Below are 23,313 nucleotides of genomic sequence, written 5' to 3' on the forward strand. Positions count from 1 at the left end.
TCTTGGTGGCTGCTGAGGGGTGTGGTGATTCCTCAAAATAAAGGTAAACCAAAGTCTGCCTCCAACAGTAACTGATGAGATGTGCCTTTGCTAAGTAACCGGTTTTCATTTCTTCTGTAGTTTCTGAGATCTTCCTTTCATAGCCTAATGTCATGGAAGCAATAACAATGAGGAAGAATTATGGCTAGTAATAACCATGGTATTAATTAAAACTTGTCAGTGAGCCCTATGGTTCACTGTGCTGTTGCAAGTATGGGGAGATAGCTGAGGCATCAAGACTGCTGGGTTATGAGTCATTCAGTTCTACTTGCCTTGTCCATCTACATGGCCCTGTGATGCACTGTGTCAGCCCCTTGGGGCTTGTTGCTGCTGTAAGACTTCTGGAGTGAAAAAGTCTAGCTTAGGTGCTCTTAGTTTCCCTGAATCTTTGCAGGATTTTGATGCAGTCTTTCACAATATATATTCTTCTCACAGTTGTAACTTCATGCAATTGCAAGGCTACTTCTTTTAGAGGCCGTTAGGGCTAAAACTGTTGCACACATAGACAAACGTGTACCATTTGAGAAGCCTAGAGTATCCTGCTTTGCCTCCAGCTGCCAGCCCAGAAGACGCAGGTTTCCCACAGGTCTTGTGTTTTATCTGCCCATTGCAGATGTCTTGATAATCCAGAACATCCCAAATGGTACTGGATGCCTCCGTTTAAGCAACTGAATCTTAGGTCACGTGTGGGCATTAATGCTGCCGACATCTAATGCTATGTGTCAGGATCTGGAACTGCTTTCTGCTCCCTAGGGGTGGGATTCAGTTACTTGAGCATAGATATGTGCTGTCATTCATGTTGTGGAATGCCCATGACATTTACACTGGCTCACAGGCCTGACACAGGATTCACAGACGACCCATACTCTTCTGTAGTAGCAGGTCTAGGTTAGGCAGGGTCTGTCTCAGACAGAAGCTGGCATTAGCATTGGGGTTCGGTTGCCTAGAAGTAGTCCTGTAATACTATTTGGATAGAACCATACCACCACAGAGCCGGCTTTAAGCAAAAGGGGGGGAAAACCCCAACAAGTCAGGCAATAGTTCCCTCCTCCCCTGATCACTGAGCAGTTTTGCAGCTAAACCAGACTTTAGATCGCCCAAAGCAGATCCAATAACTCATGACTGCTGAGTCAAGATAAAATTCATAGGTATCCTGTACCTCGGTACTAGCAATAGCAATACTGTATTTACTGGGCTATAATTACCTGTTTCAGTAGTCTGCAAACTGTGAGCTATCACTCCTGAATCTAGCAGTGACATTGTGAATCTTCCTGTGGTTTCTATGGATCAGCACCAAGCAGTGGTTCTTCTTGGAGCTGTACCTCTTTCTTGCCTGGCGTGGCCTCATGATAACATATATAGGTCTGCAGGCAGTCCACAGTTTTTTCTTCTAGGGTATAGCTATTCCTTAACTTGCTCAGCACTTCGGACTCTTCTATTTTGTGCAAATTATGAAGTATAAAAGTGTAAGTATGATTACAGCTTCAGCATGAGGAACCTAGTTCAAAATTCCTGCAGCTGAAGGGAACCACACAAGAGGGATTCCCATCAAGAATGACACCCCGCCTTCTCTATTGCAGTTGTTTGTAATTTGTTTGCTATTGCAGTGCACTGTAATCATTGCTTTTGTGGCTTGTTTTGCAACCAACTAGACTTCAGATGTTACAGTTGAGTGCTTTATTATGTGCAACATTCATGCAAAAGCTGCTCTAAAAGTTTCTGGATTCTTGTTAATTTAGTATACAGTTTCAGTGATCTTTGCAACTTGAGCATTACTTGTAAAGGTGTATAATTGAAATCACACCCTTTAGTCAGTTCTGTTACATGCCGCAAACCAGAATATTCCAGGCAGGTTGTACACAATGAGATAGTTTGTCGTGATTGCTTTATATTGGGTATGCATGCAAACACAGCTGGATCTCACATAAACAGTTGCAGACTGATTAGAAAAGGAAGGAAGAATTCCATATTCACATCTGTCAAATTGTAATCTAAACAGTTGTCTGAAGATTGAAAACTGGTACCTTCACATTTATATTGCTTATCCTGATAAGCTGCTTTTTGAATCCATCTAGAGGGCTGGCTGGAACTTTTCTCTCTTATTCTGTAGCCCGTTGTCATTGATGCACAGCTCTAATCTCAGAATGATTAAATTTAATAGCCAAGCTTATAGGAGAGTAAACTGAGGTTATCATATGAGTAACTGAGCTAGATTTGGGCATGAACAATCCAGATGTTTCATTTAAAAAAGAATCTTTGTACAGATCACCTCAAGTAAGTTGCCTTCATTCTGGGTTGCATTTACCTATGTTATAAGAGCTCTGAGACAGTAAATTTGTTTTAACTTGCTTAATGATGCTCAGCTTTGCCCTGTATACAAATGCCAGAGTTATGTTACTTGCCATTGTCTGACAGCCTGAAGTTTTTGCAGTCATTAAACCATGTTGCTAACCTCATGGCTGTCATTATTTTTGTTTGATCCTCATTCAATTGGGTCTGCTGTGGCATATAATCTGTGACAGTTTGTAATATATTGGTTGCGTATACACTGACTAAATTTGTAATTCCTATGCCAGCTATTTAGGACCAAAAGCCTCCATTGCTACTCACTGGTACCCTCCCCTGGTGGAGACTTCTTCCAGTCCCTTTGCTGTTGAGTGGCTGTTGTTTCTCACAGAGGAACTCACGGTGGGAAAAGCTATCCACCAGCTCATTCCTCCAGAAATACTTTCTGAAGCTATTTGGTGGGTAGCACCCAGTCAAACCACCACTACCATGCTGTTCTCATACCTCTGATTGTCGGTATCTTGTAGTGATGTACTGGGGCACTGCAGCAGTTACTGTTCTGTTGTGAGATTGATAAAGGACCTGTCAGTTTATATTTGCAAACTTGGAGGTGGTATCTTTTGGTGCGGAAAAGGGAGAGGATCTAGTTTATGTAGTAGAAATGCTTACTGTAGCGCATATTAAATAATTCTGTACCTACTGCTTAATGACTTCTCCCAGAGGGGGCCTTTCTGTTCTTCTAGCCTCTTCAAAGTGACTTTTGCAAACCAAGTGGGTGACATCCCCATGGTATGCACTGGGGATCACCTGTTGTCGTGTTTCATTCTTTGCTGATACTTTACTGATACTGTTAAATGTGCTGAGTTTGGTAATTATGCCTTTCACCTACTCTTAATTTCTGAGTCGCTGTGTCAATGCTCCCAGGAGTGCCACGTGCCCCTTTTTGTACAGTGAACTGACTGGCTTTCCTTGCTTTTGTGATAACATGGCCTCTACTGTTTCGGTGGGGGGTGTGTGGGGGGTGGGTGTGTGTGTAACAAAGTGCAAATGAAGTGGCCGTGCTGGAACAGCATCCCCAGTGTGGCTACCAATGCTCGCCTTTTTTGGATGTTGGAGAGGTCAGGTTTTGTCCTGATCTCCACTCTCATTGCTTGCTGCACCTTCTTTAGCAACTTGGTTAAAGGCTTAGTCATATCTGCAAACATCAATATAAAATCCTGGGGAAAAATAAACAAATTCGGAAAAGATCTGAGCTCATGTAAACTTGTAGAGCAAGGAGCTTCCTATTAATTTTGCTCTCTGTTGATAAGGTGATTTCTCTACTCCTATATATTTTTTTTCCTGTACCACTTGACCTGTTCATCAGTTCACTTAGAACTGTGCTCCTGATGTTACGGCTTATGCTTTTTTAATTAACTCTTTCAGCTCTGTTTGAGTCTGGCTGGGTTAATACATCACCTGTTCATTAAATTACATGGATTTGATCAGCCTCTGATAATTTTTCCCGTGTTTGGATGGTATGAATATTGCATAAAACTGAAGTACAGTGAAGTCCTTTGGTAGTGGGTGATGTAAAGCGCTATTGCTGCCCTGTAAATGTAGGGGGAAATTCTTCCCAGCCTTGCTCTGACAACAAGATCACAAAAACAGCATATGCTAAATCTGTTATGCCAGAGTCTGGCATTTTTGCTGTGACAGGTGTGGTTTATGGTATAACATAATTAATTTCTCAAAAGTCAACCATTACCCAGTAAATCCTGCTGTCTGCTTTTATGATGGGCCAGATTGGAACATCAGAAATGCTTGATCTTCATGCAGTTATTTGTTGCTCCAATAAGCTTTTCTCTGTGGTTTGGGGATATTTTTACTGCTTCTGTGGCTGATGGTCAGGACTCATAAATACTTTGGCATGAATACTCCTGCAATCTAATTTCTTTTGGGACTGTAGTTCATGAAAAGCCTCTACCCATTCATCTCTAGGTGAACTTCTGGAGCTTTTAGGGCAGCACATTCAGGTACCTCAGGAATAATTTCTGACTGCCAGTCTGTCAGCCTTTCCCACTCTACAATCATGGATTTGCCAAATCCAGTGTCAGTTGATGTTCTTGTAATAATGATATGTCAGGGATTTCTTCCTGTCTTTCTTTTGGGAGACTCTCAGCATCAAGTTGAACTCAGAATGTTCCAGTACATCTCCAGGAGCAGATACATGCTTCAGTTGGGTCAATTTATTTTTAATCTGCTGATACCAGGAGAAGATTCAGGGTTAATTGTTAACACCAGGGCATAGGGCTTCTACTCTGAGTGTTTTAAATGCAGGGATAGTTGTAATGAATAACCTGGGTTCTACATTGTATGATTTTCACCCCAAATTATAGGTTGTCTTTAACATCTTTCCAAGCTGGGTTGTTGGTTTAACTAGGTAGATTAGGCCCAGCAAGCTGAAATCTTCCTGTCACTTCCTTGTCCGTGGAATGCACATATTGATCTGGGCTTTAGTCTTATTTGTGTTTATGTCTATCTCTGGCTAAGAAAATTTCTCTTTCTAACATGCCATTTTATTTTATTGGCCTTTTTTATTTGTTTAGCTTCTGCCAACTGCTCTGAGATTTTCGAAAGCAATTCTTTTCATATGGTTCCACTAAACCAACAGAAATACATTCTCCCTGTGAAACACCTGGGTTAGCAAACATAGATGCACAGTGTGTAGAACAAGCATTTCCAAATGGTGCGTTGAGGGGGTGAATATGCATAGATGAATATTTGGCTTCCCTGTGTGCATCTACCAGAAAAGCAGGTGATGCATCAAACACAGAAAAATGCTTAACATTAGTCACCTCTTCCAGCATTTTTACCCTTGAAGTTACTAGAAATGTTTGCCTTTTATAATTTATTTAGTTATTTTGATTCTGTATTTAACCAAAAATAGTTTCTTTTTTAAAACTGGACTATATATGCTGTTGTGGTTGTCCTCTTCACTATGACTTTTGAGAGCAACAGGCTTACCTGTCTCCTGTTTCAGCTTCTGCCTTAGCACAGGGGACAGTCATGAGTTGTGGGGCTTTTGGCTTGTGAAGCTCTGCTCTGTAGTTTGAGAACTTCCTGCAGGCACTCCTCAACTTCTTCCTCAGCTCACAACTGCTACCATCATTCCCATTAAGAGTTTCTCCAAAGTCATGGAGCTTTTTTCATCCTCCTTGTTCAGTGCATTTGTCAGATGATTACCAACTCTTGCAAAGTGGTGGTGTGGTCTTGGTTTGTGCTGTTTACTGCAGCCTGTGCAGTTCTGTGTGCTTGCTTTTGTGGATTACGAGTTCTCCACACCTTTTTTCCTTGTATCTTTTTTGTCAGTATTTCGTGTACTTGAATATGTCAGCATGATTGGAGCCGGGCCTGTCATCCAAGAGATTCATGCTCTGGTAGAGGGCTTTGCAGGTCAGTCTCAGTCCTGGAGATTTTTTATGTTTATGTACCTCCACCATACCCAAAACAATTTTGATGGCAGTGTTTATATCTTGGTTTTCCCCTAAATACTGCCTGAGTATTGTGTCCCAGATTCCAATCAGTCAAGTCTTTTATCAGATTTTAGCTCCCTTCAGTACTGCAAGATTGTTTCTCAGATTTAAATCACTCAAACCGCTCTGTACTTTTATCTTCTTTTTGTACTCTGTTTAAGAATCTCTCATATCTTTAATATTCACATGGGTCACAACATTCCTTGAACTATTTTTGTGCAGTTCCATAATTAATCTTTTCTGTCAGAGGTAGCGGAAAATGATTAAACACATCAAGTGTCTCAGAAGCACTTGTCAGAAATAAAGCTATTTTTATCTCATCTCCCATTGCTTCTCAAAGTCAAATGCCGCTTAATTCTTTTCCAGATGACCTTTATATTTTCAGAGACTGTTATGTCTTGGGAGACTTCAAACCACTTTCCCAGCCCACTCGTCTTCTTGGTGCTTTGGTTTATTTGGACGGGATGTCGACTCCAGTGGTTGTGCCAACCTGCCTGTGCGGTGAGCAGAGGGGGACAGGGACTTTCCATCTCACTCTTGCCTGGGCATTAAAAATGACTTGGGTGAATCATGGCCTAGAAGCTTTCCCCCTCTGCTGTGCATGTGAATTGCTCAGATGCAGGTGATGACAAAACTTCGGTAAGATGAGCCCCCCCTGCCCCCCCAAGGCGTACGCCTGGGTTTGCACAGCCTCTGATGGTGACAGTGGGGTGTGCAGGGTGCGTTGCACAGTCCAGTGACCTTTGAAGGCAGGGTGAGTCTCAGAGAGGCTTAAATCAGGGCGTCTGCCATAACATCTAGGCTTTCTGTACTTCAAAGGAGAGGTTTCCTACAGCAGTCACCTGACACAATGAGATCAGGGGAATTTTCGTTTCCTTCTGTCACACTGCGGTCACTTTGTGTCTCTTTGCTGCGTATCTATCTGTGATAATGTTCACTTGTGCTTATGCATACGTTAAGTGAAAGTAGAAGTCTTCTCAGGCTTTCATCTGCTACGAAATTAAAAATAAAAGTGTAAAAATAACTCTTACTTGCTTCCTTATGGTTTTTTTTGTTGTTGTTGTTTTGATTTTGGGTTTTTTTTCCTTCTGCTAGTATTTTTGGAGTACCTGCAGTGCGTCTTGATGCCTGCGGCTTAGCTTCATGCTTTCAGGTTACCTTCTCCTTTCTACTCTTGTGCTTGCAAAGCTTCTCTGTTTTGCCTGTGATGGTGAGAAAGGGTGTTTTACCTAGCTGCTGTGCTCTCAGACAAGTGTTTAGTGCCATCTTTGGTGCTTCTTCTGTAGAGGTGAGTATCATACCAGACAGAGGCATTGTTCCAGAGTTAATACGCTGCTCTACAACTTAAGGTACCTGGTTTAATTTTTCTTCTTCTATGCATGTTGTAATATCTCTGCTCCCAAATTTTAAAATAGGAATGATATTACTTCCTACCTTATGTATGGCTGGCATAAATTAATTCATGTTCATGAGGCACCAGCATGTTACAGTGTCCAGCACATTGTGAAAAACAGTGACTAAATTGCACTGAGAAAGGAACTGGAACAAAACAATGTATTTCAGGTGTGTGATCAATACTTCAAGCTATAATTGTAGCAAATTTTACATTAAGTTGTTACAGACTGAAAAATGTTCACTTGGTGTTCCGTGCACCATTTGCAAGCCTAATTCTGGTCCCAGATTATTGAGATTGGTCAGAAATGCCACATATATTGAATCAATAATCTGTGGTAATGTTGACTAACAGACTCTCAAAAAGAAAACTATAAAATTACATATTTGGGAAGGAATTACAGAGCAAAAAATTAAGTTGCTACATGACTAACACACTATTCCATAGCAAAGTCCTGTGCTTCATACATGAAGATATTATCTTCCCAGTTTTGAAAGATGGGAAGAACCTTAAGCAATTTCTAAATACCCATTTCTGTTGGTCAGTATTAAGAATATAATTTGTTTGTGAAAGAGAACATTTGCCCAAAGACAAAGGTGTCTTTATTTTAAGGGTAAGTGTGGGTAAAACCTACTTGACTTTGGATCTAAGGGTGAAACATTACATGAAATGTGACATCCTTTGTTGTGGGTTTAGATTAAAATACTTGCTATTGATGATAGGGGGGAAAAACACATTATATTTTCCCCTTCTTAATCAAGGCACATTCTGACTAATCATATACTAGACTTTCCCATGTCATTCCAGTAATTACATCCATTTCAGAAGGGTTTTTGATGTAGGGCTGAATAACAACGTTTTTGTTGGAGGTACATCAGCCTTGTTTCTAGTAATGAAAAAGCCTTTGCACATCTTTTCCAATTAACTCTTCTCTTTTTATTGCTAAATGAGTTTCAGTAACACTTTCCTATACAGTTTCATTAACATGCAAATAGTTAATACAGGATAGTTCATCTCAGCATTGAGAGCAGGGTACTTGTATGGTTTATTTGTGAAACGAATGGTATTATTATTGGTTCAGAAGAGACACAACTTAAAATTGGGACAACTTGTTCTAGAGAAATGAACACAAATTATAGAATCATGATGTTCCCAATTATAGTTCTTGATTTGCTCTTGTGAAGGCTTTGCATCATGATAGATGTAAGTACTGAGAACTTGCAGAATGATAGCTATCAGTGCCAAACTGAGGAAGATCTTAATGATCTTGGACAGAAATTTAGAGGAGTATTCCAGCAAACAAATGTCTGTGTATTACTAAACTGATTTCACCTAATGATTCTTGGACTATGTAGATCTGTCCTGCAATAGAGCAGGACATGACTGTCAGATTGTGAAGCCTGTTTGCCTGTGTTGACTTATTTCAGCTGTCAGCACAGGAATTTGGACTTTGTAGGACTAGCCCACGCTATGGCATCGGAGGGGGCTTTTCTGCCTTGGAAATGTGTTTGACTCTTCATCAAGGCTCAATTCTGGCATTACTGACTTTGACTCACACAGAGATCTCTTTAAGGCTGATCAAACATGACCAGTATCAGACTTCCATGAGCTGAGTATAGGTAGAGTGTGGTCCAAGTCTATATATATTGAGTGGAAAAGTCGGAGGAAGAAGTATGTATCAGCTTGAAAATGAGACTGTGTCAGAGCCTGACAGGTGAGTGAAGTACAAACATACAAATGGACGTAGCTAAGGACAAGCTACATCTTGAGACTTCTATTCATTTTCATGGTGATAATAAAACTTCATGATTTTCTTAGTGATTAAGGCATTTTAAGGGTAAGGTAAATGCTGTTTAAAAGCTTTCCTGACAGTCTGCTCCTGAAGAATAGACGCTAGTAGGCACAGAGAGCACCAATCCTAACCCACAGCTTTCCCAATACCAGCTTAGCTCAAGTCTCAGCAGCTTCAAGAATATAGGGTATTATCCCCCAAAAAGATGTTAGTCAAATGTTTGGTATCTAGTGGTATGTCCTACTCTCTGAAGACATGTAATAATGACAAGACTACCCAAATTCAGCAGCCTGGAGACCAGCACACTGGTTTTAGCAGTTCTGTTCACAACACAGAGGTGACTACACAACCCTTCCGAGAGCCAGTTTGTAACCAGCCTTTTTTAGTAAAGTTTTGCAGTCAAGCCAGGTGATCTGTCAGCACTGCACACCTGTCTGAGCTAACAAGGAGCAAAGTAAGACCCCTCAGCACCTTGTAAAACCACGGAGGTGAAGTCACCATGCTGTCTGTCAGTAAAAGTACTGAAGTGTAGATTGCCATGATCTTAGTCCTAGTCAGCTGTGAACTAAAAATAGGTACCACAGGTAAGTCACTGAGATCAGTAAGTAATATTTCAGATAAATATAAAGGCACTGATGATGTAAAGGTTGGTTCCTACTTGTTTCCTCTACACATGATCTGGGAGACTAAACTCCAGTTATAGTTAATAGATACCTAGAAGGTTTCAGTTGTCCCAGAAGAGGTATAGTGTCATTTGAGGTACCCCAGGATATTCTGCCTGGCCTCCAGTTGCTGCTCCAGAAAAACGAAGGTCTCCTGTTGGGTCCTAGATTGTGTTTGCCAGCCTCATTCAGGTAAGGCACCTCAAAAAGGTCTAGGCATCTACATTAAATCCTACTGCTAGTCCATACAGTTATTGGGACAGAGGCAGTGGTCCCGCTGAGTGTGACGATATGGCTGCTGTACTGCGCTGGGGAATCACACGCCAGATTCCACCAAGTAGATTGCCTTGGAGTGGGATCCCATTAGCTCGGTATGAGTTGTGCCATGTGAGACTTCAGGCTGTTAGGACTTCTGCATGGAAATGGGAGGTGTGACCTGGGCCTATATCCTTCTGGAGTGGCAACTAGATGCCTGTGTTGAGGCAGCTGAGGGGAGCCTGAGATCTCCATTGCCTGCAGTAGGAGCTTGGGCATCTGGCTCACCTGTGGCCAGCAAAATGTAAGGTGCCTTCAAGCTCAAAATGAGTCCCAGCCTGGAAGTGGGGTTAATTTGCCTGAAGATAGGTATAGGTGCAAATTACCAAATGACACATTCTGTGGTATCCCAGGTGTCTCTGTGGTGCTAGGGATGTGACTTAGGTTTTATGGGAGACTCACAGCTTTCTGAAAGTGGCTGGAATGCTCTGAAGTCTCTAAAACTGCGTTAGACACCTAATTACAGGCAAATTAATTCTGTCCTAGATTTCCATAGAGATTCTTTGCTCTGTCACTGGCTTCTTCCAGCTTTATTTCTGTGTGGTTTTGAACTATTTCATTAATCTATGTCCACAGAGCCTGGGGACTGTGATGCGCTATTTTCTATGTTTAGCTAGTTTTTTATGGAAATAATATAATTCTACTCTATGCTTACTCCAGAGGGTAGACATTTAAGTGAGCTGCTTCTTGCCTGCTTTCATCTGTCTATAGAATGTGTCTTGTCTAAACTGAGTTAACAAAGGGGTTTATGTCATCAGTGGAGAGAGATGGGCTCCCAAAGAGTGACTTACCCTGCATATCTGAGGCAAGTCTTCTCATATTCTATAGAGGCAGACTAGATGGTTTGCTTAGAAAGTTGAGTGAGATAATCCCACATTGCTACATTTCCTATTTTTTCATTGCAATGAGGGAGTAAACAGCACCCCGTTATCTGTGTAGAAGGGTAACCTGTGGGATTCCCTTCCTCCTTGCTTCATGGTAGAAGCAAAGCTACTAAACCCCTGGAATATCTCTCCCCACTGGTAAGAACAGGGAGGACTGAGTTAACGGGGCAAGTCCTCCACAGTCCTGGGGGAGCTCTGTTGGCGGGCAGCATGCTTGCAAGTGCAGATGACAGAGATGAAATTGCATGTTTGAGGGTGAGCATGGCGATATCTTAACGTTTGAGACAGGAAATCTGGAGATGTCAGATCTGACAGAGGAAGAATACATTGCACATTTATGAGGGGAAAATTTGGGTGTGCAAATTTGAGTTGCAAGTGGTGGCACATTTGTTCCCAATGGTTTTAGAAATCATATTTGAAGTGTTGGGCATGTAGCATTTTGGTCATGATGTGTAATGTCTTTTGTTATTTCATTGGCATAATGGAGCTTCAGTGTGAAGTAAAATTAAGTCTGTGCTTAGGTCAGCTCTCATTTTTGACATAAGACTTTGAAGTTGTTACTATATTTAGTTTCTCACTAGCATCAAAATCTGTTTTACTGATATAGACAGATGGTAGGACTACATCATGTTCGTTTGAGCTATTGGTGTAGTACAAATGTGAGCATGTATGTTGAAGTTTGCAGCTGAGAGCTTGATCCAGGTACGTGCACCTGGGTGTGTACTGTGATTCACAGTTTCCACGATTGCTCTCTTTGGGTTTTGGTGACCACTCTAAAAGGGCACGGGTCTATTCTCCTCTAAAGTCAGTGTCAGATCTGCACAGATGTTTTCTATACTCCACAATGACTCAAAAGCAGCAGGTTTCCATATAGGGGCAGCTGAACTGAGCCTTGGTTATTGATCTTACCTTTAGTTGTTCTTCACTTCCAATTGTTTTTCTCCCAGCAGTGAGAATTAAAATTCTGCAAGAACAGTAGAATGATAGAAGTCATTATTTTTCCTGGGTAATTAACAGTGTCTATGTAAAAAAATGTTTAATAATCTTAATTGCTTAATTTTCCTAATAATGCTGGCAACTGGAAATTGTTGTGGTTCAAAACTTAAATGGTAAGAGTGCATGGAAAGGAACTGTGAACAGCAGTATCAGTAAATTAATGATAAAATTTGCCAACATACCAACTGCATGGAGTGGAATTTTTGCTTTTTTTTTAACGTTTTGGAATATAAGCTTTCTATATGGCTTATATTGCAGGGAGGGCTAGAAATGTGTGTGACATTTTGATTAATAATCTATCATATATATTCATCACACCTGTGACTTGTATGGCAAGATTGGAGGTTCATGACATCACAGCACATACAACCAAATGCTAAGTGATAAGCCTCAAAATGCAAATGTAAACTGGGAATAGTTATTAGGTAGGCTTTATTCTAATGAATAGAGCTCATATTTTTTTCCTTTTTATCAAGGACCTAGGAAAAAGCATTACAATTTCTACTAATGTGTAGATGACAAAAAGATGGGATGTTGATTCACAGAGTAGTCAAAATTCTTTGATAAGCTAGGTGCAAAGAAAAAGTATGTTTTAGATGGTGAAGGTCTCTGGATGTACAGTAGTTTAGATGAACATATGCTCACAGTGTAATGCTATGGCCACATAAGCAGAAATAGTGTATTAAATTGTCTCTGGTTTTACTGCTGGCGAGACTACTACTGGCATATTATCCCCAATTCTGCTTCTGCAGTTTAAGACAGATGATGACAAATTGGAAGAGAATCAGAGGAGAGCAGTGAGAGTGGTTAGAGAGCTTGAAGATAATGCCCGGCTCCAGGAACTTAGCCTGTTATTTTTCAAAGGGAACATCAAGAGACTGTTTCAACTGACTCTAAGATCATGGGAAAGAAATTTGGTAGAAAGGATCTCCTCACAGTAACAGATGGAATTACACCAAGAGAAGTAGTTAATATCTAATGCTAGAGGTAAATAGCAAATTTTAATAAAACAAATTAAAGTGAATTACTGTAATAATTTTTCAGGAGCTGCAGCAAATTGTTTTTCACCATGCTTTTTAAAAATCTAGATTGGTATTTTTTTGATTTATTATGTGTTCAAAGAGGAGTAAGTTCAAGGATGTTTCTTTGTCTTGTATTGTTTGAGAGATCTGGGCAGTTCTTAAGAATATTCCTTCCTTCATTATGTGTATCTGTGAATCAATGGATGAAGTGATATTCCTATAATGAAAACACACTTTGAAACATGTTTAGTTAAGTGCATTTTCATTTTGTAAATACTGGAAGTATATCTGAACTTAATAACAAAAGTTAATAAAGGTGTCTAGCTAAAAGCGTGTTCAGTGCCTGGAATAGCTGTTTTCCCTGGCCAGCGAGCAATTTCTAGTTGATATATGGTATTAATTTGGTATTAAAGAAAAGTTAATTTAGAAGTTGTAAACTGCTGTTGAATGAATAAGGCTGAACCCTCAAATGCTGTGTTTATGTGGTTACTATAAGACACTGGATGTCAGTACTTGAGACTGTGTTACTTAAAATGGAATTTCAGCTGCATTAATTACAGTCTGTCTTTTCAACAGGCCCATGCTAAAGTCTGGCATCTCTACAATGACCATTTTCGTCCAACTCAAAGAGGAAAAGTGTCCATCGCCCTTAGCTCCCACTGGATAAAACCTCAACATATGACTGAAAAAAACATAAAAGAATGTCAAAAATCCCTTGATTTTGTGCTCGGCTGGTTTGCTAAGCCCGTATTTATTGATGGTGACTATCCAGAGAGCATGAGGAGCAACCTCTCATCTCTGTTGCCTGAATTCAGTGAAGCTGAGAAGAAGTACATCAAGGGAACAGCAGACTTTTTTGCTCTGTCTTTTGGAGCTACCCTGAGTTTCCAGCTCTTGGACTCCCACATGAAATTCCAGCAGTTGGAATCAATAAGCCTGAGGCAGCTCCTTTACTGGATAAGCAGTGAATATAATAACCCCCAGATACTCATTGTGGAGAACAGCTGGTTTGTTTCTGGTAGCACCAAGAGAGATGATGCCAAATATATTTACTATCTCAAAAAGTTCATTATGGAAACTTTAAAAGGTAGGACTGAGGTTGTATTAATATGTGCTTGACAAAATCATAATGCAAAATTGCCTACAGAGACATGTTAAAGAACCAGTCTGAAAACTAATTTTAGTCTTTAACATTCATCTTGGCACTTGTGAAATGAGATTCCAAATCCCTTTCCTGGGTTTGTTCTTTTCAGCTCTTGAAGACCATTAATGTCTGCAGATAGCATTTGGTGAGCTTGATGCTGCTGTCTTTGAAGTCAGCAGGAAAATTTCTGCTGTCTTTGGTAGGAGGAAGTGCAAAATACGTGTGAACTGTACTCTCAGTGGACTTAGGGAAAGAACTGTGTTATTTATTAATGGTTGTTTTCCGTGTCTTAGAAGTATGAATGCATATGTACAAAATGTAAGAAAATATATGTGTGGGAAGGTAAATACTATGCAATAGGAATTCCTCTGAAGAAAACATATGGCTGGAAGAGTACATTTTTAAATGAAAGATTGGAACCTTTTCATTCTGCATCTCAGTGTTCCTCTTGCACAAATTTTACATTGGTGCAGCTCTGGACGTCAATCGCAATAACCTGAATTTACGTCAGTTTAAGAAGAACTAAATGTTTGAGGTTATATAATCTAAATTACTGAAATTGTTAACTTATTATTCTATTCCAAACAGTAAGGGAAATGCACTGGCTTGTATGAGAGGTTTTTTTTTCTATTTTCCCATTTCTGTGTAGCAAATTTTTTAATCCTGGTAGCTACCAAGAAGTTGAGATTCCCATTTCCACTTTCATTGTCTTTTAATTTCTAAATTTTCAATGTTATAATTTATTTACTTGTCTACAGTTTGCTGTTCTAGTTTTAAAAACAGTGTTACCATAGTTATTATTTCAGACGAGATAGCCATTGCATTACGTTGCCATTTTCATACAGAGGATAAGCAAAAATGGCTTTGATTTTATCCTCAGCACTCATGAAGAGACAAAGGATTCCCACATTTGTTTCATCTGCTATTCCAGAAACCTAGTTATTGCAAATAAATGAAAAGGTGAATAAATACATGAGCCAGTGCATACAAAATTGGAAAACTGGAATGTAAAACATTTACTAACTGGCAAGTAACAAGTATTACTAGTTTGCATGAAGTCAGATGAAGAGCTCATCTTCATGAAGGGGTCATATTCCTGTTACCTATATTTCTCCTTAGTTTATAATTTGCTGGGCATACATACATGGATCTGCCTTTTAATCACAGCTGGCTGAAAACAATCTCAGTTTAGTTTCTTTCCTTTTAATGTGCCACTAAGTAAATAATGCTAATACCAACAACAGCGTGACAGTCTTGTTATATTAACTTAAGAATACTAGCACTTGGGTAAACGTTTTACAGGAAAAATTAATAAATAGAGACAGACTGTATCTGCAGAAGGAACTTGGATGTCATTATGATGAAAATTATTGCTCTGAAATCTTCTGCCGTTAGAAAATGCAAAATCCAATGTCAATACCAAAGTTCTCTGTGCAATGCCTAGGGGAATTCAGTTGAGAAGGATCCACAGAAGGCATCATGTTGGCTGTGAGCAGTCTGGTTGGACGACAGTAAAGACCAAAGGCACATGTTGTTTCTCTGAGTTTTAGAACACTTATCTATCCAGTGCAATAAAGCACTGAGGTGTAGAGACTGGTGAGCTATTTACCACAAGATTCATTCTAGCAGCCACGGGGCAGTAAAATGGCATTGCAGCTACAGCAAGGAGAAGCAAGGATAATTAATTTAGACCCAGGACCACATAAGTGTGGGTTTACTGCTTCCTAGATATGGCCGGTATCTTTGCCTGGTGGCGTATATGCACTGGTTCAGACAAAACTACTGCTTTCTGTATCACTGTTAAGAAGTAAGTGCAGCCCTATCGGAGCAAGCCTGTGGAGTAAAAAGAGTTGGTGTTGAGGGCCTGGTGTCCACACGGCGTGTACTCCTGAAACCTATTTCTGGATTAATTTCAATGCAGAGGAACCCAGGTCATGCTCAGTGATGAGGGAGATTTGCTCTGAAGTGTGCTCCCGAATTCAGCTGAAGTGCTGATGTAGGTGTCCATTCTGACCGGCATGCTGTAGATAAGCTCTGTGCATTTTGGTGGTGTTTTTTTGGTTGGTTTTTGGTTTTGTTTTGGGGTTTTTTTGGCTCTGGGAAAGGGTCTCTCTATTTGGGATTCAGGGCCCACAGTCCTCTTACTATTTACTATTACTGATCTTTCTTTTTTCCAAATACCATTTAGGGCTCAATAGAGTAAATAGAGCTGTAATATAAAGTAGTTAAATATTAATTAGAGCTGCTAATTGGTTGGAGATGTCTTCTCACATGGACGAGTTTCTAACCACTTACTCTAGGGTCATATTCACTTCCCTGCTCTGCCTCTGGTGCAACAGATAAATTGATTGTGCCTTGCAAAGTGGAGCGTGTTGACCAGGAGGGCATGCAGGCTCCTCTGTGCCGTCTGGACTAGCCCAGGGGTGAAGTCATTGTCTGGGGAGTGAGCAGCTCTGAATTCAAAGAGTCTTAAGGAGGATGGGAAGAGCCAGGCCCCGGACAGGTCAGAACGAAGCTATTCTCAGGTACATCCCGAGGCAAAATACAGATCCCTGGGCACCTTACACCTGGAAGCAGGGGCTGCAGGCTTCATACACCTCGCCTCTGTGCCCTGGGGTTGGACAGCAGCTGAGCAGAGGGGTTTAAGGATCTGTATTTGATGCTCATGGGTCTGCCATGTTTCCTTGGACCATTTCTGTATTAGTGAGCTGAACTGCTGTTTATTTTTTAACCTGGTTCTGGCCGAGTTCTGGCTGGCACAGTAGCGCACTTCTAGGCGTGCTGGGGGGATTGCTCAGGACAGGAGTTACCTCCAGCGGGCCACACAGTTCCAGAAGCAAGGACAGTTGAGTTTTCAGTCAGCCTAGCTTGTGCACCAACATACAAAAGAGGGGAGACAGACAAAGGGAAAAAGGACAATAATTTTCATTGTGGTGTTTCAGTACCATACAACCCTTGTGGGATACTGTGTTTGAGACTTCCAAACATTTTGGAAATTCCAAGAGTTTTCAAGTTGCTTCTTTCATAGGTGACACTTAAAAGTTAATACATTTTTAAAGAAGGGTTAGAGGACAATTTTTATGAGGTGCTCAGTAAGCCTGGGAGTGCCGTGTGATGACTTACGGAAGGGGTGAGGTGCTGTTCAAAGAGAAATTCTCACTGAGACTGGTTCACAAAGTGGACCTGTATTGGCTTTTACTCTGCTGGTATGGTATGGCAGATGTCATCACGGATGCATGCATAGGTTAGAAAAACACTGGTGTTTGCCAAACACAAAAGAATGATGCCTTTAGGAGGAGAAATATTCCTTTTCCTTAGACATTTTCTCATGACCTCAGATAGACACTGGGCCAAATTCATTGCTTTTTTAACTGGGGTTCATGTAATTGATTCAAACAGGGTTACAATCAAGAATCCATGCGGTCCTTCATAACTGACTGTAATGAGGTACATTAATAAAAACGGGAAGTTAGGATCTTGATATTCTGGTTGCCTGAAATACTGCTTTCAGTGTTACTAGGCTGGAAAATTTTACGTTCAGTTAGTACCCAAGTTTAGGTTGACAGAAGATGGTGAGTAATAAAGATAAACTCTGCTGACTACAGAGCCAAACTCGAGTTCAAAAGAACATTTAAGAATGTGCCTAAATGCATTGCTGAATAAGGGTGGGTCTAATTATGTAATTAAAATAAGCACACTCCTTTGTGCTTTCCTGAAGCTGAGCCTTGCCCAGGAACATTTTGCTGAATCTTAGTGTTTAATACAACTAGAAGTGAGTGCCATTTGGAATCTTAAAATAAATCCGTAATTCTGGCAATACTAACAGATGCCAGTAGACCCCGATATTAACCTTGAAGGTGTGTGGTGATTCTTAGAAGTCAAACAGTTGACCTAGAACATATACATATTTTTAGAAACCCTTAAGTATTTAAGCTGGAAAGCGCTATGCTGTAAAAGATGTAAAGAGACAGAATTATCAAATAAAGAGGTCCTGCCTGCATTATCACCTCTACCTAAAATCTGTGGTAATAAAAATTCCTCAGCACACCAAAAGTGTTGCCAGGTTTTTCTTAATATGTATTTCTAGTGGAGGGGAAGGAGAAAATAAAAAAAAAAAAAAAAAAAGTATAACTTTTGTTCGCATACAGGCTAGTGCTGCATTAATGGCACTTCAGCGATGCTGGAGCAAGCTGCAGAGCTTGTTTAGCAGCGTGCAGGGCAGTGCAATGACTGGCTCAGTTGTTGCAGACAGTTCAAGTGTAGCATGCTCTGCTCCGAGGCTGAGCTTTGGCCTGTCTAATTAGCAGCACTGCTCATAGGATTGCTGCTGGGCTGCTTCTCTTTCTAAATCTGGCTTGTTTAAAGGTACCTTTACTGTCTTGCACAGTGCATCCATGACCTGGCAGCTCCCTGAGTGCGGCTGAAATGTCTTCCCTGAACGGGCTTTGAGGCAAGCCCTGAGATACTTACCTGACCTATTGTATTGTTCTTACACATAAATACTGCAAACATTGCTGGTACGGTGTAATCTACAGAGGAAAAATGAGCGCTGCGATAAGTTTGGTTTTGTTCTTTCCTCAGCCATCCGGTACGACGGAATTAATGTGTTTGGCTACACAGTCTGGTCCCTCCTGGATGGCTTTGAATGGCACAGGGGATACAGCATCCGACGTGGATTGTTTTATGTTGATTTTCAAAGCCACGACAAGAAGCTCATGCCCAAATCTTCTGTTTTGTTTTATCAAAAGCTGATAGAAAAAAATGGCTTCCCACCTTTGCCTGAAAACCAGCCTGTAGAAGGTATTTTTCCCTGCGGCTTTGCTTGGGGAATTGTTGACAACTATATTCAGGTGAGTCTGATGATAAAGCTGAGAGGCTGTCCAGCCAGATCAGTGCACAAGTTCATATTGATAAATTTGCTGGATAGGGTGTCTTTGCCAATATATATTACCAGAGGGCTGCAAGGAGATGTATACAACACTTTTGTGCCAAACACTGTGTCTTTCATTCTTCACTAGACTTTCTCTGTGTGACTGAAGAGATCCAGTCAGATTGACATACGATAAATAAAGCTTTAGTAAAACATACCGAAATTGAAAGTGGTCTGATGCTCATCTTCCCTGGACACGTTATGTGATCAGTTACTGAAAGTCAGTCCTGTTCAAATGGGAGTTGATGAGATCTGCTAAAGTGTATTTCCAAATGTCCTAGTCTATGAAATGTGAAATACTACTGCTTTTTCATGTCCATAATTTAATTGGTAATATATTTATCTGCTGTGATCAGGTATGTTTCAGAAAACTTCCTGAAAGCTCTTAAAACTCCAGTGGCATGTTTCTACATTGTATGCATATATATCCTAGTACTGTTGTTAGAGGGCTTTTGGGTAAACAAACAAACAAACAAACCACAATATTAGATTTAAATGAAATTTCTCTATTCCTTCTTTGTCATTCTGTGTAGTACGGTGTCTGACAGAGACCTGCAGTGCCCCTGGATAGCACCCAGCTGTATCATGGATCCAATTCATAGATCTCACTCTTTATTTCAACTAAATCTGGTGCTTTGGGAGAATCTTTCAAACTTTAAGACTTCATTGCATGAGTAGAAGTTATAGCTTGATTATGGTCTCTAACATTTTGGCTCTGTAATTCTCAGATGCTGTTTTGGCTTGCAGGGCTTCTCTAACCACAGTAAAGAGGTGTAGTTAAATTCAACACTGAGGCTTGATCCAAGAACAGAATTTTTAATTTAGATTTTCCACAAAGACAGAACCTTTCTTAAGGCTGGACTATAGGGGGCTTGTTTGTTTTTTCTTACTCCAAAAGTAAGATCTGAGTTTGTTCTCTTGAAAAATACTGCAGCCTCCTTACCTGATACACTGATTTCCAAGAAAATTAAACAGTCATTATCCTCCTAGCTCCCAGACAGATTAGGGATTGGAAGTGGAATTGCTGCCTTTGAGATCAATAACAGCTATGAAGTTGCAGAGTCAGTCAGCCTAAGACAGTTAAAAAATCCCTCCTGTCCCCAAAACCTTCAAAGCTGAATATTTTCATTTCAAAAGGCCATTCAAACATTTTGTGCTGTAAGGCTTAGGTAGTGTGATTTGTAGATGCATCACAGTGGAAAAACTCTTTTGACAGCATTCCCACAGTATTAGTGGCAATACATGCTTTAGTAATCTACAAGGGACAATTCTCCAGAAAAGCAATTTCCCTCAGACATGCTGGTTTTTATTACTTTCTTCTATAAGCACAGTACTGACCTCTCCGGAGAAAATAGCAACTGATTTTCAGCAGCTTCTTTATACAGTCTGCAGAGCCTCGGCTACAAGTTGAACACTGGTTGTAGGCTGACACCTGCTTTTCAAACAGAGGGCAGGACAAGGAAATGTGAACTCAGGGGGAAACTGTGCATCAAAGGGAAAAAAAAAAGGAAAAAGGGGAAAAAGTAAACACTTGTGGTACTAGTATCTTGTAGTTTGGATATTTCTTGTAAGAGTTACGCTAGAGTATGAATGAGGAGATTTTATATTGTGCATTACTTTAAGTAATTCACTTTTCCATTTTCTAGTCCTTAGCACATTTGTGTTACTCATTAAAAGTGGAAGTATAGTTCTGTGGGACCCTGCGAAGCCCATCTTCTACTGTGTCCGTATGTCATACAGGCAATTCTGACATCTGAGGCCCTACAGACTTAGGAGAAATGCATTATTGTTGGAGCAACATATAATGGGTTTACTCGGAGGCCTGGAAAAAAATTGGTTCAGACATGAACAGATTGCTAAAATAACTTGGAAATGAGTTCAGTATGAGTTAAATAAAAAAGGATGTCTTTAGCAAGAAGGAAAAATCCTGCTTGTCAACTGAATTTGTGCTAAAAATCCAATGCAGACCATTACTCATCTTTCATCACAGTCAGGAAAAGAACTGAACATGGGAATGATGATGCATTCATTATTTCTTTTACTGCATTCAGGGAGTGGTCTTGAAAGTGAATCTACTGGGTGATTTAGAACACACAGTCTCTCTGTAGGCCCTTCTTAATCTTGAAAGAAAAACACATTAAAAATTACTGTAGTCTTTGCTGAAGATCTGCTTCTCTGGAGATCTGTTGCAGGCTTAGTGCCTTATCCCTGAGCAATCCCTTTTTTCCCTTGCAGACTGGAGCAATCTGGAGAAGATATAAACATGGTGATTATTAGCATATGCTTGTTTGGAAAGTAGGATGAAAATGATGTATAGATTTGGTACTTCCCTGATGTCACATGATAACAGAAAATTAATTCATTCATATGAGCCAGAGATGTTATTGTTTCAGAGATGCAAGAGAGGTGCTAAATGCCATATTTTGACTGATGGTACTCTTTCACTACCTTGTGGTAGTGGTGTGATGGCTGTGATGTTCCCACCTACCTAGAACAAACAGCTTGAATCTGGTATGTTTCTTATTCTACCTAGGTAGACACGACACCCACCCAGTTTCTTGACTCTAATGTTTATGTGTGGGATGTTCACCAGACGAAGAAGCTTATTAAGGTGGATGGAGTTTTCACCTCGAAACGCAAGCGTCACTGTGTTGACTTTGCTGCTATCAGGCTCCAGATCTCTCTCCTGCAAGAAATGCACGTCACACACTTCCATTTTTCACTGAAATGGTCTTTAATCCTTCCTTTAGGTAACCTTTCTCTAATCAACCACACTCTTGTACACTATTACCAGTGTTTTGCTAGTGAACTTCTCAGAGTTAACATAACTCCTGTTGTTGCTTTATGGCAACCTATGGCTGAGAATCAAGAGCTTCCAGTTTCCCTTGCCAAATATGGAGCCTGGGAAAATGCAGAAACTGTTCAGGCTTTTGTTGAGTATGCCAAATTCTGCTTTACAAGTCTTGGGGACCATGTTAAGTTTTGGATCACAATGAATGAACCATCAGTAAAAAACCTGACATACACCGCAGGGCACAACCTGTTGAAAGCCCATGCAAAAGCATGGCATCTTTATGACAAAGAATTCAGGAGATCTCAGAAGGGTAAAATTTCTATAGCTCTACAAGCCGACTGGGTAGAACCAGCTTGTCCCTTTTCCAGGAATGACCAAGAAGTTGCTGACAGAATTTTAGAGTTTGACATTGGCTGGCTTGCAGAGCCCATCTTTGGGAATGGTGACTACCCGCAGGTGATGAGAGCGTGGCTTCACCGAAGAAACAGTGTTGACCTGTATAATTTCCACTTACCTTACTTCTCAGAAGATGAAAAGAAGTTAATCCAGGGCTCGTTTGATTTTTTTGCCTTGAGTCACTACACGACTACCCTTGTGGGCTGGGAGAAAGAAGATGCAGTAAAATATGACCACTATCTTGAAGTTCAAATGATCAATGACATCACATGGCTGCACTCCCCCAGCAGAGCTGCAGTAGTGCCCTGGGGACTGAGGAAATTGCTCAAGTGGGTTAAATCAAAGTATGGCAATGTCCCAGTTTATGTAACGGCTAATGGAATTGATGATGGCCGAAATATGGTGCATGATAAGCTCAGAGTGTATTACATCCAAAATTACATCAATGAAGCTTTAAAAGGTAAGGAACCATAGATGGTTTATGTGTCACAAATCCCAGTATTAGTATATGCCCTGTGACAGAGTATGTTTAACTTTAAAAAAAAAAATATCCTATTTAGAATACTCCATAAATGAGATGTTGGTAACAGATAGCGTTTTTCTTTGATGTATGATTGATTGGCGTTCCATCAGGAAGACTGACCTTGCACATGTTCTGCATGAGACAGTAGAAAAACTTGTGGATTCTAGAAATTTGAGCAGATGTTATGTGAGTGGCTCCACATGTATTTAGCCAGGTTTTCTTCTTATTGCACTTTTACTGTTGTTTTGCTTTGTTGCTTCTCTCCACTGATGTGCCTCAGGGCTGGTTATGAGTTCTGTTCCTCAGCTGTCTCTGTAGCTTATCCAACAGTGATCTTATCCAACAGTGATCTTCATAGTAATTCAGCTATCTACCTCATTATGCCGTTTCCTGGACTCTTTCCTGCTATTCCGAACCCAAACCAATCTTTTTCTGTCTCTCAAAGATTCAGAAATTACAAGGCAAAAAGGAGGCATTTTGAGTCATCCTGTCACACAACGCACACTGTTTTTTGAGAGAAGCACAAGACCCGAATGAAATAATTTTTACTGATGAAGAATCTAATACACCTTACTGTAAGTTGCTGCAGTGGGTGATTATTTACTGCTTTTATATGTAAGTG

General features: G+C 40.4%; 1 protein-coding gene across 1 annotated transcript in view; it reads left to right on the forward strand.

Moving 5' to 3' along the window:
* The window catches only part of KL (klotho), a 50,634-nt gene that overhangs the window by 20,453 nt on the left and 6,868 nt on the right, over positions 1–23,313 (forward strand). Inside the window, exons 2-4 of the mRNA XM_056329859.1 lie at positions 13,481–13,991; positions 18,630–18,898; positions 21,512–22,628. Of these exons, the coding sequence (XP_056185834.1) occupies positions 13,481–13,991; positions 18,630–18,898; positions 21,512–22,628 (1,897 nt within the window). The remainder of the gene's footprint in view (positions 1–13,480; positions 13,992–18,629; positions 18,899–21,511; positions 22,629–23,313) is intronic.

Source organism: Falco biarmicus, chromosome 2 (genome assembly GCF_023638135.1).
Source record: "Falco biarmicus isolate bFalBia1 chromosome 2, bFalBia1.pri, whole genome shotgun sequence".
Classification (NCBI taxonomy): Eukaryota; Metazoa; Chordata; class Aves; order Falconiformes; family Falconidae; genus Falco; species Falco biarmicus.